General features: G+C 35.1%; 1 protein-coding gene across 4 annotated transcripts in view; it reads right to left on the bottom strand.

Annotated features, from left to right (window-relative positions):
• LOC114330596 (uncharacterized) overlaps positions 1-18391 on the bottom strand; it is a 128720-nt gene that overhangs the window by 28449 nt on the left and 81880 nt on the right. For 3 of the 4 annotated variants that reach the window (XM_028279993.2, XM_028280001.2, XM_028280012.2), the window contains exons 9-15: positions 17533-17735; positions 15695-15938; positions 13494-13726; positions 11508-11844; positions 8157-8336; positions 5289-5502; positions 2436-2629 (exon numbers count right to left, since the gene is read on the bottom strand). In XM_028279993.2, coding sequence (XP_028135794.2) covers positions 2436-2629; positions 5289-5502; positions 8157-8336; positions 11508-11844; positions 13494-13726; positions 15695-15938; positions 17533-17735 — 1605 coding nt within the window. The remainder of the gene's footprint in view (positions 1-2435; positions 2630-5288; positions 5503-8156; positions 8337-11507; positions 11845-13493; positions 13727-15694; positions 15939-17532; positions 17736-18391) is intronic. The other variant, XM_028280010.2, reaches the window with a different exon arrangement.

Here is an 18391-nt window from a genome sequence, read left to right as displayed (position 1 = left end):
TGTCTAGTGAGAATTCATAGCACACCAAGGCTAAAAACCATGACCTGGCAGGCATCAGCGGTGCACGTGTATCTACCAGGTGAATCGAAAAGTGCAAATTTAGGGGGTAGAATAAACTTTCTCCTGTAAGGTTTAAATTTAAGTATGTGTTTGAGTAAGTCATTTAGAAGAAATGTGTACAATGACAGGCGATTTTGAAGAGCATAAGACCTTGCCAGGCGAGGGGAAAGATTAGGCGTTTTTCCTAAAATTATTCTTTTTGCATCGAACAAATTTTTTTTAGGTTTTTTTAATCATTCCAAACAGAAAAGGTCTTTAGTGATTTTTCTCTTAAGTTAATAGTTCTTGTTATATACGCGATTGAAAATTTTGAAAATTGCGAAATCGGCCATTTTTAACCCTAAATCGGACATTTATCTAAAAATTTCAAAGTTGCCAAGGTAGGTAGATATTCTTTAAATGTTGATTGATGAAATCCCAACCGGGTGTCCACTTATATTTTCCCCCATTTTAACTGCCTATAACTTCTAAACGGCTCAAGATAGAAATATGCGGTTTTCGCTGAATGTTTTATTTTAGTAAAAGTTTTGTCTGAATGGATTGAATTTTTTATATCGCTTTCAAATACGAAAAGAAAAATTTTTGAAAAAAACGTTGTTGACTTTTTTTTAATGGAACACCCAGTATATTTTTTTTGTAAATTGAAAGAAAGGTCATTCATCTATCCAGCGATATAAGTTTTTCAAAATCGGTTGTCAAATCACTGAGTAATTAATATTTAAAATGAGAGGTGCAACGTGGATATCACATAACTAAGCCTAAATAACATAACTAAGCAAATTGATACTACGTTATGTGATTTCCACATTGCATCTCTCATTTTAAAAATTAATTGCTCAGTCATTTGACAACCGATTTTAAAAAAATTATATCGTTGGATAGGTAAATGACCGCTTTTTCAAATTTTTAGGTAAATGACCATTTTTTATATCGCTTTTAAATAAAAAATGGCGGATTCTTGAAAAAAAATCGTTGTTGACTTATTTTTATTGAAACACCCAGTATATTTTTTTGTAGCTTGAAAAAACGGTCATTTACCTATCCAGCGATTTAAATTTTTTTAAGATCGGTTGTCAAATGACTGATCAATTAATTTTTAAAATGAGAGATACAATGCAATGTGGAAATCACATACATAACATAATATCATTTTGCTTAGTTATGTTATTTAGGTATGTGATATCCACGTTGCACCGCTCATTTTAAAAATTAATTACACAGTGATTTGACACCCGATTTTGAAAAACTTTATATCGCTGGATAGGTGAATGACCTTTCTTTCAATTTACAAAAAAATATACTGGGTGTTCCATTAAAAAAAAAGTCAATAACGTTTTTTTAAGCGATATAAAAAATTCAATCCATTCAGCCAAAACTTTTACTAAAGCATTCATTTCAGTGAAAACTGCATATTTTTATCTTGAGCCGTTTAGAAGTTATAGGCAGTTAAAATGGGGGAAAATATAAGTGGACACCCAGTATAACAAAAACTATTAACTTAAGAGAAAAATCACTAAAGACCTTTTCTGTTTGGAATGATTCATCAAAAAACCTAATATTTGTTCGATGCAAAAAGAATAATTTTAGGAAAAACCCCTAATCTTTCCCCTCGCCTGGCAAGGTTTTATTCTCTTCAGAATCGCCTGTCATTGTACACATTTCTTCTAAATGACTTACTCAAACACATACTTTTTAAACCTTACAGGAGAAAGTTTATTTTACCCCCTAAATTTGCACTTTTCGATTCACCTGGTAGATACACGTGCACCGCTGATGCCTGCCAGGTCATGGTTTTTAGCCTTGGTGTGCTATGAATTATCACTAGACAAATTTCTAGCCTTACAGGACGACCGTTAGTTGGAGGGTTCACTAGCTCTTAGACTAATAGTTTGGTCACGTTAGACGCAAAAATGAAAACAATGTGGAATAAAGGATAGTTAGAAGTTGATGGACAGAGAGGTAAAGGAAAGCCGAGGTGAAGATGGAAGGACTGTGCGGCAGGGACCTGAGAGAAAAAGGTTAGAGTGAAGAATACTCGACAGACAGAAAGGAGTGGTGAAGAAGAGGAAGGACCAGCGACCCCCTGAAAAGGGAAAAGCTGAGGAAGCAGAAGTACGAGAAACTGGATGATGCAATTTTTCAGAATCAATGTGTATTTCCTAATAAAACGATTTTTATTTTGTGACTTCTTCTTCTGCAGGTTCCGTAACTCCGTCTCTGGTAGTTGCCTCATGGATTGACTAGCTCAGTAACTATCACTGCCGGTCCCAAGCCTGGATAAAGGAAGAGGGTTTGTTCAGGAAGGGTATCCACTTTGACAAACAAATTCATATTTGTAGTGACATTTTTAACAAGAGTATTAAAATTGTACTTACTGCTCTGTGGTTCAAAAACTTGATATTGAGGATCAACCTTGAAGTTTCCTACTCTTCCTGAACCAACGCTGTTTTGTAAAAGCTTATGCACCTTCTCGTCCATCTCCGAAGTATCTTCAGTAAGAAATCTTCCCGTTTCTGCTGATGGATTTGCCAACTGGAGGTTTATTGTCGCGACGAGGTTGTTTTGATCACTGGAAATATATTTAAAATAATTGAAAATTATTGAGAGAAGAATGAGAGCTGCACTCTTTGATTGAACTACTAGTTGCTGTAGTTTCGTGTTGCAACGAAATTGAAAATGATTATTCAATTTAATTGAAAATTGTTTTATAGCCCTCTACAAGTCGACAAAAATATCTGAAATTGCCAAGGTCAAACCAATCGACAATTTTGGTTATGCGATGTTGTCAGATCAATCGGGTTTCAAAGGTTTTTCGGTTTTTTATTTGTTACCTGTTTCACAGTAAAATCTCTGCGCTTCCTCCTGCGTAAATTTTAAAATTTTGTGTATAATTTCACGGTTTTGTGCACTTAGTGTTCTATTTTTCACGGCACTCGTAATATTCATGTTTGAAATTTATAGAAATAAAAGTCAGGTATCGAGCACCTAGTTTATTAACGCTTGCCCAAGTATACTTTCGCTCCTAGAGCATCATCAGGAGCTTTTCGTCAAATCAGGAAGGTATCTTAGTTGACACGCAAACATCCAATTGACTATTGAAGATACTGTAATTGAGAGTGTGAATAACTACAAATACTTAGGAACATGGATAACATCAAATGTAGACGAAACCAAAGAAATTAAGACACGTATTGAAATAGCACGTGCTTCATTCATTAAACTTAAAAGTTTCTTTATTTGTCGGGATATAAGGTTAAAACTACGCCTAAGGATGCTTCGGTGTTACGTGTTTTCTACTCTTCTTTATGGCTTGGAAGCGTGGACACTGAAACATGTCCATTTGAATAAGTTGGCCGCCTTTGAATTTTGGTGTTACAGAAGAATCCTACGAATATCATGGATTCAAAGAATGTCGAACGTGGAAGTAACTAGAAGGATAGGAAATCAACCGGAAATAATACTAACTATCAAAAGAAGAAAACTTGAGTACTTGGGACAAGTGATAAGAGGGCAAAAATACTCATTATTACAACTTATAATACAGGGCAAAATCCAAGGAAAGCGAAATGTGAGAAGACGAAGAACATCCTGGCTTAAGAACTTAAGGGAATGGTTCGAATGCAGTAGTACAGAGCTATTTAGAGCGGCATTCAATAGGGTCCGCATTGCCATGATGATTTCTAACCTTCGACAGAAGATGGAACTTAAAGAAGAAGAAGATCTTAGTTGAATGTCATGACAGTTGATTAATAGGAGTGATGCCAAAATTAACACATAACATATAACACACACTGGACAAAGGACAAAACAGATTAAAACAATTAATGCCGGTACTACTTCATTTACATGTCGAAGATGGAGGAACAATCCAACAAGATTGTTGAAGATGTCGAAGATTGTTCCTCCATCTTCGACATGTAAATGAGGTAATACCAGCATGTACGTTTTTAATCTGGTTTGTCCTTTGTCCAGTGTCTGTTATATATTATATGTTAATTTTGCCATCACTCCTATTAAATAAATGTCACGAGATTCTACTAGGATACCTTCCTGATTTGATGAAACGCCCCTGATGATACTCTTGGAGCAAAAGTATACTTGGGCATGGGCAAGGTTTAATAAACTAGTTGCTCGATATCTGCCTTTTATTTCCATAAATTTCATATATTCAAGCATGCAACCTTCTCCTACCATATTCATGTTTATTAAAACGTTATGGGGAGAAACCTGGTACCCTGCAGATGTACCTCTACCATATATTGGCTCTTAACACAGGGGAGTTCGTTATGGGGAGCCCGAAAAAAAATCCATCTTTAAAAAAACTAGAAATTGTCAGATTAAGATAAGGTAAGTTAAGTACATGCAGAAGAGTCTATATTTTAAAAATCTGACGATTTGAGCCGGGCGTAAGGAAATGGGGGAGTCCCAAAGTTTTACAAGAAAAAAGCGAATATTTCGCGAAATAAATGACAGATCGAAAAATTAAAAAATATGTACTCAATATTTTTTAAAAATCTATCGAATGATACCAAACATGACTTCCCACGGAGAAGGGTGGGGGTAAATTTAATATTTTAAATACGAAACCCGCGATATTTCGCGAAATGAACATCAGATTAAAAAACTGTAAAATACACTTATTCAATATTTTTGAAAAATCTATCAAATGACACCAAACACGACCCCCGACGGAGGTGGGGTGGGGGTTACTTTAAAATCTTAAATAGGAGCCCCCATTTTTTATTGCAGATTTGGATTCCTTACGCAAAAATAAGTAACTTTTATTTGAAACATTTTTTCGAATTACGGATAGATGGCGTTATAATCGGAAAAAACGATTGGAAAACTTTTCTTAACTTTTTTTTTGGTTTTAGGACCTACTCTTCACAACCCAATAGGTCTCCATAACGCTCGAGTGACTGCACATTTGGCATACTTTGCTCCCCTACCAAAATAAACAACTACCATTCGACTATTCTGGCAATGTCGCAAAACATTTCGTGCATAATGCATTTTAAACGGATGTTTAGGTACTCTTTACACCCACGCGTTCAACTGAAGTCCCCATTCCTTGATTTGCTACCTGAGTGATCTTCGTAGTTTTAGATATTTCTGTACATTTACAGTGTGTTATTGTACAATGTAGATGACCATTAAGTTGGTTTTAATAGCGTTTTGTACTCTTTAACACGAAAGTAGTATAAATGTTTGTATTTGATCAATATTACCTGTTAATTTGTTCAATGTGTAGTCTCCTATACCCAGACAGGCGGTTAAATACAGGTTTGAAGCTCTCTTCGATGGAATTGGACAAGTCTTCGTATTGAATCGTTCCTGGTTTCGGGATTTTATAGTTCTCGCCTAGTTCTATTAATTTTACTTTCATGATGTAGCCAAGACCTGGAGCCTCAGTTGTCGTTAGGTACTCATCGAAACTATCATCTGAAAGGAGAAAGTAGAATAAATTAAGTTTTTTAAGGGTTAATTCTAGTACCAGATTCAACACGATTGAACGGATGACGAGTATAAATTTGAAAAAGCTACTAAGTGATTTATGAAAAGCTGTAAAAAATTAAAAAGGCTTCAATTTAGAAACCATCCTATACGTATTCCAGATGGTCACTGAGCAAAACGTAATAAGGACAAAGCCAATGCTTTTGCCAGACACTTCCAACAAAATCCCGCTGAAAATAACTTCGACATTGAAGATAAAGTGAAAGCATTTCTCGAAACCTCATATCAACTGGAACTACCCATTCAAAATTTTACCGTTAACCATGTCACAAGATCCATATCCTTTTTGAATTCAAAAAATCTGCAGGATAAGATTTAATTAGTGATCATTTCTGGAAGAACTTTCCTACAAGTATCTGAGGTATTTGACACAAATATACAATTCTGTTTTAAGGACGGGGTACTTTCCGCTTTTGTGGAAGGTAGGCCAAATTATACTGATCCCTAAGCCAGGAAAACCTGCTGAGCAAACAACTTCCTACAGACCTATTAATCTACTTTCTGGTATGGTAAAGTTCCTAGAACAGTTATTTGTACAATAAATAGAACCAATTCTGAAAGCAAATCAGTTAATTCCTAACCATCAATTTGGATTTAGAGCGAAACATGCCTCCACCGAACAAGTCCATGGAGTTATAAAAAAAATATATTAATCAATTAAAGACCAAGAATACTGCTCTGCTGCCTTTTTAGACATTGTCCAAGGTTTTGACAAACTTTAGCACGATTGACTATTATACAAAATCAGAAAAATCTTACGGAACATTTTCCTTATCCTTAAATCATACATACAAAATAGACACTTTCAAGTTAAGGTATCAAAACAAAACCACAAATCTACACCCAATAAGGTCTGGCGTACCTCAGGAAAGTGTACTAGGTCCGATCCTCTGTATCATTTACACAGCTGATCTTCCCATTAGCAAAAATATAATCATTGCAAGATGATACCGCTGTTATGGCTCATAAAGATCCTGTCATTGCTTCTCAAATCTTAAAGATTCACTTGGATGTTATTTCCTCTTGGTTAAAAACCTGGCGAATTAAAGCAAATAGAATTACATCTATCCATGTCACCTATACATACCCTACGATGACGTGCATGTCTAACTGTGACATTAAATGGTCAGTTCTTGCAACAAAAAGAAGATGCAATATATCTGAGACTCCATCTGGACCGACGATCAACTTGGAGGATGCATATATAAAAAAAGAGGAAGTAACTGGGCTTAAAACTTAGCAAATTGTACTGGAAGTTAGGTCGTAAATCACAATTAACAGTTAGCAATAAATCGCTAATTTACAAAATCGTCCTAAAACCGATATGGAGCTAAGAAATTCCATTTGAGTGGGAGACAGTATCCTTCAAATATCGAAATCCTACAAAGATTACAATCCAAAGTACAGTGGAACCCCGATAAGTCGGCCCCCGATAACCCGGAAGTTCGGTTAACCCGGACCGATTTTCATCAGATAAACATTTTGATTTTCAATATTTTGTATTTTGACAACGACCTGATTTGGGCGTCGTGAAACGTTAATAAAATTATTTTTCAATTTAATTGTGGCTTATTTCCCATCAAAGTAGTTAATTATCAGACAAACCTTTCAACAATAAAAATGTATGTAATATAATATTTGAGAGATGTGTTTGTGTGTAATTTGAACTATACGATAGTCGATAGTAAAAATGACTCATAGCACACGCCGCAGAAACAACAGGCACCTGTCTGTAATACCTATTCCTTTTTATTTCAAACTGTCTTAGCATTGTTTAGGAAAGACTATTTAAAAAATTCTTTTATAAACAATGGTCTTTAGTTTTCACTGTTCTTAAATAACATTACATCGTTGTGACTGTATTGTGTGTCTTGTATTGTTCGCTTCCGTTTGCTTACGTTTGTGTTTGGTGTTTTTTTTTAGTAATTTTGATGAGTAGGTACTGTGCATATTTATAAATATATTTCATGTTATTTCAATTCTAACGGAGTTTATCTGTAAGTATTTAATTTTTACCATATTCTCCGGCTATCTCGGATTTTCGATAACCCGGATCGGCCGCGGTCCCGATTAATCCGAGTTATCGAGGTTCCACTGTACTTACGATTATCGTAAAGGCGCCATGGTATGTAACTAACAGTGTTATTGCTCGTGATTTTAAAATGAAATCTGTCAAAGAAATACTTCTCCCAGAAGTATGACGAATTCATAGAAAATCACCCCGACGCATTGGCTCAACCTCTAATTAAACGTCCCGTCCAGCGAAGGTTAGGAAGGCATCTTCCATGTGATCTGCATGTCAGCTTTTTAAACCTTGGTACTGTTCTATAGTGTAGTGTAGTGTAGTGTAATGTAGTATTAGATAAGTAAAAGGAAACTGTCACTGGACAACTAGATGCAAACCTCAAGCCAAATGGACTGATGACATCAAGCGAATGGCTGGTCATACGTGGATGCAAAAAACAAAGATGGAATAGCTGTTGATGATGATGACGATGTTGATGATATTTTGTTTTTACAAAATACATCATTTCTTATGATACTCTTTTGAAAATATATCATTTTTCAAATGGCGGGAATACCTTTAGTTTTTGTAATAGGAATGGCAATGGACAAGTCTTCGTGTTGACTCGTTCTTTGTTGCGGAATTTCAAGGTTCTCGCCTTGTTCTGTTAATTTTACATTGGTGTTGGAGTCAAGACCTGAAGTTTCAGTTGTAGTTGTAGCTTCAGTTGTCGTTAAGTGTTCATCTAAACTATTATCTGGAAGGGAAAGAAAAATAAATTAACTTCTTCTTTAACCGTTAATTCTTAAACCAGATCTAGTACATTCTTTCACGGTTTTTGCTCTAAATTTTAAAGAACCGCTTGGATTGACATGAAATTTGGCATTCGCATAGCTTACATGTCAAAGAAAAAAAGTGATATTGTGCCGATGTGTGCTTTTGTCCTGGGGGTGACTTTCACCCCCTCTGGGGGGTGAAAAAATATATGTCCAAAATAAGTCCGGAAATGGGTAAACTGACTCATTTTAAGTAACTTTTGTTCTATAGAGGTTTTTCGCCAAGTCAACACTTTTCGAGTTATTTGCGAGTGAATATGTTCATTTTTCAACAAAATAACCACATTTTTAGACGGTTTTTCGCAAATAACTCAAAAAGTAAGTATTTTAATGTTGTTCTGAAGCTTTTTTCTGTTGTTGTAAAGTCGTCCCAGGAACGCAACTCATAAATATTGGCAATATCATTTTAAAGTCTTCTACTTTAAAATGTATCATATGTATCTGAATTGCCGATATAAATGAGTCAAATTAAATAAATTATTAGAAGAATTTTTTTACTAAGCAACAACATTTTTGTTTATGTTAATAGTATTTTGTATTTTGACAACGGCACCCGATTTGGGCGTCGAAACGTTAATAAAAATCATTTTTTAATAATATTGTGGCTTATTTCCCATTCTAAATAGTTAAAAAAGTAAGTATTTTGTCGAAAAAGACGTTCTTAGCAAAAATATAGCCTGTAAAAAAGTAAAAAAAATGGTGTACGCATTAGGTCTCTGGACCTCGTAGAACCAGAGTTATAGCCAATGAAAAATAGATTCATGTTCACCAAATTTCAAATAGAATATTTCGACGTGAAGTATTCAAAAAATTAAGCAATTTTTGGGGAAAACCTATTATAACTTTTTCAAAGTGTTTCAAAAAAGCTTTATTTCTGTTTTTATAAAAAGTTTCTAGCATTAAATTTAAGCAAGTTACGCTCAAAATAAACTTTCGCTTTAGCAAAAAAAAATCGGGAAGACCACCCCCTAATTAGCAACTTAAATGAAATTAATCGTTATCGCTCCACAAATTATTTTACTTTTGTTGTGTTTATAATATGATCTGTAAGTTTCATCGATTCAAATGCTTATTTTTGAAAAAATTTGGTTTTAAAGTAACATTTAAAAAAAAAGTCAGCATTGCTTTTCTGAATATCATGTATTTTTGAAGATATTCTTCTTTAGCGGCGATTCGATTGAAGGTAAAATTGTACATAAATCTGCGCGCCTGCGCACACAGACAGCATGTAGTTCATTGCTAATCTTTCAAGATAGGTATGTATGTATCTGTAACCGTGCAAATAAGTCATTAAAAGAATATATTAGTGTTTTTAGTAAATGTATTATTTATTATAATTCTTTTGTTTTTGGATTTGTGTTTCTCTGTAGTAAAATAATAAAATATTATGTAGGCATAACATTTTTACACTATTTGTCGCCGTGTTGTGTTACCATTTGATCCGAAACTTACACGTCAATTACAAGGACCTCGCTGGAGTAGTTGGTAGGGCGTTAGCTCCGAGATTGGAAGGATGCGGGTTCGAATCCTGGGCGATTCATATTTTTTTTTCATTTTTGGTTGTTTTAATAAAAATTTTTTGAAAGTGGTAGATAAGAAAGTTAGTTTAATTTTTAAATAAAATACAAATAACCTGTTAAGTATATTTACTTCGTTTAAATTACCTATATAATAGAAGAATATCTTCTTACGTGCGTACCAAGTACACACACATTCTTTTTTTTGGTTTCTGTTAGACAAAGAAATAGTTCAAAGTCAGCATTGCTTTTCTGAATATCATGTATTTTTTTTGCTTTCTGTTAGACAAAAATTTATTAAGATCTGGTGTTTCTAAATTTGCATACATTCGTGATCGGTGACTCATTCAACCCCTTTTAACTACAGCTCTGTCAAAAATAAGGACTTTGAACCGATGAAACTTACAGATCATATAAACAATACATACACGAGTCAAGAAGCTTGTGAAGTCGTAACGATTAAGTTCATTTGAGATACTAATTAGGGGGTGATTTTCCCGATTTTTTTACCAAAAAAAAAGGGACTAACTTTATTTTGAGCGTAACTTGTTTACTTTTGATGCTAGAAATTTTTTTTATAAAACAAAAATGAAGCTTTTTGCAAACACTTTAAAATAAGTTGTAATGAGTTTTCCCCGAAATGTGCTTCATTTTTGGTTATTTCACGTTAAAGTGTTCCATTTGGAATTTGACTAATATGAACCTATATTTCATTAGCTATAACTCTGCTTCTACTAGGTATATGCACCATTATATGCACCGTGATATATACACCATTTTTTAAAAAATTTTACAGGCTATATATTTGTTAAGAATGTTTTTCGACAAAATACTTACTATTTGAGTTATTTGCGAAAAACTGTCTAAAAGCGTGGTTATTTTGTTAAAAAAAATGAACATATTCACTGGGAAAAAACTCGAAAGTATTGACTTGGTGAAAAAACTCTATAGAACAAAAGTTACTTAAAATTAGTCAGTTTATCCATTTCCGGACTTACTTTCGACGAATATTTTTCATCCCCAAGAGAGGGTGGTAGCCACCCTCAGGGCAAAAGCACATATCGGCACAATATCACTTTTTTTCTTTGACTTGTTAGCTATGTGTATGCCAAATTTCATGTCAATCCAAGCGGTTCTTTAAAATTTAGAGGTTTTGCAATATTTTACCGTTAAAGAACGTACTAATCTAATAGAATTGGACGTAATGATATGGAGAGCAAATAAATTTAATGATGAAAGTCAAAACTTGATAACTATATGAACCAAGGAAACACCAAACTCAGGTATGAAGAGACAGCATGAAATACGTAGGAAGAAGATTCTTTAACCAAAAGGCAATTAAAACCAAAATATTAGAGATATGTAGTTAGCTTTTTGTGTTAGTTTTGAGAGTCTGAAGAGAATAAGTTCTGTGTTACTTTGATTAGCTAATAGTGTAAAGGCCAAGGCTGCTTCGTAGGTGATCAAAGTCCACGGAGTTATTGGTCCAAATACATTCCAATACACTCAGAAACTCCTTAGACTTTGATCGGCCACGATACACCCCTGGCCTATTGACTAATTAAAAGTACTTACCATTTCCACAAGATCTGATACATATCTTTTCCGTGGAGACCGTAGGAATAACCTCGTGTTTCCTTATTTTCTTATTCACACTATTAAATGCTCCACCTCTGGTTGGGAACATCATGAAGAGACAAGTATCGTCGGCAAATGAAAGATCTTTGGAATCGTCAGATATCCTCTTTCTGGCGAATGATAGTGTCGTTACTCCATTTACTATCTTTCCAGAGGTGTTGAATATGTTCTGAGTTGAGTCTAGAAGTGGGAGGGAGTAACCGTTGATCCATGTATCCATTAAGAACGGTCGGCCAGCCTTGTCTACCCATCCTAATATAGCATCAGTTTGTGACTAAAATATTAAAGAACTCAATAAATCTGATAGAATTTGTATATAGGCATAATAGAGAAAGGCATAAAACTTTAATTTTGAAACAATTGTATCTACAATTTTTTACTTTATTTTTTTAATTAATATAAGTAATTTTTATAATTTAACCATTTATAGAGCACTGGTGGAAAAATTTACCACTTCGCAAGTCCAACAGCTAATCTCGAACCTGGTATAATCAGTTTCACTTGCCATAAGACTAGTAAATACTGTTACTTCAGTTCTGTAAGATTTATTCCATATGGAAAAAGTCCCTTGACGAAAAAGAAGAAGTATTTCTGAAGAAGAAGGTCTGAAATCTCCAAAAATGTATATACACAGACAGTTGATAGTTCAAGTGACTAGTCAAGACTAGTCATTGAGTTTTTGAAAATTTCTCTCATTCAGTTCAAGCTGTTATCAAGTAGTGTAATATTGTTTGATGTTTTCAATAAAAGTGACTTTAAAGGAGTGTAGCATTGGTGACAGCGGAGAAATCTAAAAGATATTAAGTAATTGTTGATATGTTATAACGTTTCAATCAGCCGATTGAACGCTACACCAAACTCCGCTTGGTATTTGGCCCTCGTAATATATATTTCTACAAGCGACCCTACTATCGTCAAATTAATTTGTCGAATTCTTCTAAGGTATTTAAACCGATACAAATTTGTACCCGGGCTTTTTTTCCATTGCCACGTAAAGGAGTGACAATATCGCATAAATTATTGTGTTTGTGCTTAGACGGCCCCTACCTTGGGAATAAAGCTGCAGGCGAACACTACTTGGGGAAGCAAACTGTAGCTGGAGAAAACTATCTTGGAGAGCAGAACGCGACAGCGACATCTCGCAACAGCCCACAGTATCCTGGATCCAACCACTGATCTACTGATGCATCAGAAGAATGGCTTCAACAAGATATCCCTAGAATTCCCACAACTACCGACAGCAACAGAAAGTTCTGCAGACTGCAGACCTCCCATAAGAACTGTGTGACTCCAACAAGAGGACTAAAAGCTACCTTTTTTACCTTTATAACTTTTATACCGGTGACCAGCAGGGTCTCGGTCACAGTTTCAGAAAATTAATTTGGTTGCCTGTACATAATAGAATGATTTTTGTTAATTTTTTTATCTGAATAAATAGTGTATATAAAATAATTTGGTAAACTTTTTATTTCCTGTACCTTTCTGGGATGGGTGTGGGGGAAGAATGAACAGGAAACGAACCCAGGGTTGAGCAGTCGGGCAGAGCACCATTCTGATAGATGGAACGGTGGACGTTTTTCTTTTAAATATCCTAAGGCATGTTCGAGGAATTCCTCCCCTCGTTTCTCCCAGCAGTGTGGTGTTGCTTAATTCCCTAGTCTTGCTATGATCAGGACGTTATAACGTCCAGACCCAGAGCATGCTTCTTAAAAATGGAAGAAGAAAAAGAAAACCGTAAACAAAGAGAAATAGAAAAAAAGAAAAGCGTAGGCAAAAAGAAGAAAAGAAGCGTAGGCAAAGAGGTGAATGAAAAGCGTAGGTAAAAATAGGAAAAGAAGAAATAAGGATAGAGTGGAGATAGGAACCACAAATGGTTTATCTCAAATTCACGAAAATTTTAGATTAGAAACAGTTAGTACTTACCATTTTCTCGTTATGCGAAAAACCAATTCCGGTCCACGTATCAATGTGTTTAGTCGTTATAGTAAACCTGATAGTCTCTTTCCTTGGAATCAGTTCCCATTTGGCTGAATATTCACAGGTATAATTGTCTGGATTACAGTTACGTGGTATCTTCCAAATTCCACCACAGTCTCTGTTTTCTGCAGTGTCACTTGTTGCTATAACTCCAGCAGGTTCCACCATTTTCTTCTCATCTATAAACGTTAGATATTTATTAGAGATTTAGTATTTCATATTTCAGAATAAGGATAAGTATAACTGAACACATTTAACTGAAAACCTCAAGGTCACTTGCACCGCATCAACGAACGTCTGTCGTGTCTTTTCCTCGCGGTTGCAGGTAAATAGGTTTTACTATACCTATCTATTAAAATTCATATTTTAACTGAATAAGAAGAACTTTGGTTTTAAAAGCGTCAGTATTCTTAATAAAAAGAATTTAAGCAGACTTTCACCAGTCCAGTATACTTCCTTTCAGAATTATGAGTACAGTATAATTCCTCTTGGACTATCAGACGAGAAGTGGAAGACATCGAACATATTATATGAGTTAAGTAAAGACATAGGTTATGAAATTCGACTACGTTTATATGAAATGCTACGTCAGGTCGACTCTTCTCTATGCAGTTGAGACTTAGACCCTTAAAGCATTAACGGTAAATAAATTGGATGCCTTTAAAATGTGGATATACCGAAGAATCCTCAAAATTTCATGGACATTGTACTCCCCAAACAAAGACGTGCTGCATAGAATAGGCAAGGAACGCGAACTTTTTAACACAGTGAAAGTTAGAAAAACATCATACCTAGGCTACATACGGATAATAAGTACCCATATACTTAACTAATAATGAGAGGAAAGGTCGAAGAAAAAAAGGACTAGGAAAGAAAAGACTATCGAGGCTAAGAAACATCTAACAATGGACAGAGCTAAATTTTGAACAACTAATAAGAACAGCTGAAGACAGAGAAGAGTTTGCAATTGTGGTAGCCATCTGCAATGACGAGAGGGCACTTTAAGAAGAAGAAGAAGTGGAGACCACGACAGACAAATTAAGCCAAGGAAGACCAACAGGATATGGATTTTTCTGAAATTCTGCAATATTCAAAGAGTGAAGACAAAAGTCATCAAAAAGATCAATATCAAGATCAGTATCAGATTCAAGGACGTTATCTAAATGTTAGCTACAACGAATCTTCAACATTTGCTAAATCTTGGAGAAAACTTAGGCAAGAGGTTGAGAATCTAGTTGTAATCTCGAATATTACAACTAGAAGGGTAGCTATTAGCGAAGGATTACAGCCAGAAGCTGTGGAAAATTGGATATAATAATAATAATAATATCGTATGGCATTTTTGCCGGGGAGATCCTTTCGGATAGTTCCAGCGCCAATTACATATTTAACCCTGTTTCAAGTAACTAGTGTCGATGTACACTAGCCCAGGGGGACCGACGGCTTAACGTACTCTCCGAGGCACGGTGAGATGGTGGAAAATTGGATGATGAGATGTGACGATCACCTTGAAAATTAATTTTTGAATGAAATAATTCAGATTACAATCAACCAACAAAATATTGAAAGAGTCACAACTTACAATCAACCAACAGAATATCGAAGAAAGAGTCGAGCAATATACATATCTGGGCACCAATGTAAATAGCCAATGGGACCACTCGACAGAAATTAAACAGCGACTAATAAAAGCAAAACCAGCATTCGTCAGAATGAAGCCCATTTTCAACAGTCGAGACAGTCGCATTAAAAACAAAATACCGTCTGTTGAAATGTTATATATTCACAGTTCTGCTCTTCGGAATGGAATCGTGGACACTAGCTGTTGCATTTATGAATCTGCTCGAAGGGTTGACCGAATTACTAATGTGGAAGTCCTGCGTAGAATGGGGAAAGAGTGTGAAATTCTCATGGCCATCAAAACTAAAAAATTAGTATATCTAGAACATGTAGGTAGTGAGAAATCAAGAATGTTACGGCCTTCTCCAACTGATTCTCCAAGGGAAGGTAAATGGTAAAAGAGGGCCGGGAAGAAGACGCATTTCTTGGCTTAAAAATTTCCGAAAGTGGTATAACACGACTACCACTGAACTGTTCCGCGCTGCGGTAAACAAAGTCAAGATAGCCATGGAACATGACAAACTTACCGAAGAAATTCAAACTGACGACACCTCTTTGCTCTTTGTGTCCGTGGTATTTAAGTTCGTCGGGCTTGTAGAAGTCCTTTATTTTAGCTTCTGCTGATTCGACTCCAGATTTGGGCACGTGAATGTATTTACCAGGTTCTTGGCCTTGTGCGAAAATGACGTGCATCAAGTCATTTGTAATGGCATGATCTGTTGGTTCTTTGGAGTCTAGCTTTCTTCTAAAGAGGATTGTAGTTACACCGTCCTGAAATATATTAATATTATAATGATATAGCTGAAAAATCATTAATAAAAAAACAGTAAAATCCTTTATAAAAGGTATATTTAAAATCCCTCAAAAGGGCTACATCAAAATTACAACATAACTAGTTTTCGACTGGTTCAACAGTCATCATCAGTGCTTACCCAAAATGAATATAACTTGGTAAAATAATGCAAAGATATTGAAATTTTAACTACGGTTAAGAAGAGTTATAGGTTATACTCACGTACAATGTACATGCTAACCACCAAGATATTATTTAACAAAAATATGTGGGTCAAAGCCCAGTAAAAGTAGTCCGTCAAGGAAACATTGGTTTAACCATTTACGTTTAACATTTTACCATGTTATATTCATTTTAGGTAAGCACTGATGATGACTGGTGAACCAGTCAAAAACCTGTTATGTTGTGATTTTGATGTAGCCCTTTTGAGGGACTTTAAATATACCTTTTATAAAGGATTTTACTGTTTTTTGTATTACATGGTATACAGCCAACTACAGGAAAACTTTTTCCTTGTGGATTTTTAACATTAATAAAGGTTGTTAAAATGTATATCAACAGTATTTATGAAATTGGCTGTAGCACCAAATAAAAATCCATCTGGCAAAAGGGCCTCCTAGACACCAAGAAACTTAGAGGTGAAACGATGAAGTGTAACAGAAGTTTAGGAGAAGAAAGAGGCTTAAAAGAGGTATAAGATGTTTGAAAGAGGGGAAGATAAGGAACATACAAGATAGCAAAGAGGAAAGTAGCCACGCCGCCGCTGTGGCTACTGCTAAGGAAAGATCGTCTACACAGCTGTATGAAAAGTTGGAAACACCCAAGGGATAAAAAGGTTATGCTCTATCTTTTCTCCTTCGTAAGGATTTACGATTTACGTGGCATCATGTAAAAATATTATACAGCATTGCTAAAGCAAGTGACAAGTCATCAAATGACTTGACTCATGTGCGGCAGATTAAGAGTGTGGATAGAACCGATATTGAAATAAAACAATGTTGGTATGAGTACCTACTTTAGAAAGTTGAAAAGCAGAACACCAGAGGAGAGAGAGAGAATACGGGATCCCAAATGAGAATGTAATACTTTACAAGTCTTTGAATATAATGAAGAATTGTAAGACAGTAGGACCTGAGGGAAAATGTGTGGAGGGTTAGGAGACTCTAGGAGAGGAAGAAGTGGAGAGGTTGTGACAAATGATGAGTAGGATATATATGGTGAGGAAGAAAGTATGCCTAACGCATGGTGGAAGAGTCAAGCTCTGGTATCACTGTATAAAGATGAAGGGGATGTTCAGGACTGTATGGATTGTAGAGGAATAAAGTTAACGCTGCACAATGAAAATATGGTTTAAGACATCGGTAGGATAAGAATAGTTTGAGTTTTTGCCGGGAAGGAGGGCAACTGGTGCCTTGTTTGCTTTGAGACAGTTGAGAAAGAAATATGGCGAGAAGAAAAGAGAAAAATAGAATCGTGAGAATTACGTAAGACTCGTGAAGTATGTATGAGGGATAATACAACAAAGTAAGGACATATTTATTAAATTTATACTTATATACAATAAAATCATACCTTTTCAAATCCCATAGCAGTGGTAAGATCGTTTTTGCCTCCCCAAAAGGAGTCCATTCTGGGAGTTGACCGATCTCTGGTGTAATAGTCCGCAATTCGGCTGTTATTTCCTCTTGCCATTCCAATAATAATATCAGTGCAGTCCATGGGATTAAAATCATGGCGAGGTGTGTAAGGATTAAGATGCTCTTCTTTTTCGGGCCCTAAATAGTTGTTTAATATACATAAGAGATATTAGCAATATAGTTTTAAAAAATGTATCATAAATAAAGGATGATAGTTAATAAAAATTATTTTATAAATGAAGTACTGGAAATTGTGAAGATGAAAAGTTTTTATTTTTGTTGTTGTGGTAGTCTCTTCAGTGTTCTAAGCGCTAGTATTATTAGATTTTTTTGATTCAATTGCGAAAGTTCTAGAGCTATCGTGAGCAAGCGCAATACAAAATTGTTTTGTTCGATGATGTTCCGAATAATTTTACGACTGTGCTAATACTATAATACAGTATTAGTACTGTACTACAGCAATAATAAATGTTGTTGAATCCGAGGTTGCAAATTGGAACAACTTTAGAAGAAGAGACGATTAAGAGTTGTAAGACTCGTTAAGTATTTAGGATCAATCAAAAGTCGAGATGGTACTTGTACGAAAGATATACAAAAAAAAATAGCAAGAGCAAAACAAGCCACAAAAACACTCCATGGAATGATATTGAACAACACTCTAACTAGAAAAAACAAAAAAGGATCTTTCAGAACATACTGATGATATATGGAGCAGAAGTGTGGCCAATGAAAACGTCAATGCGGAATAAAATAACAGTTCTACTGGGCTTTATGAGAAGATGTCTACAAATCGC

The sequence above is a fragment of the Diabrotica virgifera genome, chromosome 6 (genome assembly GCF_917563875.1).
Source record: "Diabrotica virgifera virgifera chromosome 6, PGI_DIABVI_V3a".
Taxonomy (NCBI): domain Eukaryota; kingdom Metazoa; phylum Arthropoda; class Insecta; order Coleoptera; family Chrysomelidae; genus Diabrotica; species Diabrotica virgifera.
This window is presented reverse-complemented; position numbering and strand designations above follow the sequence as displayed.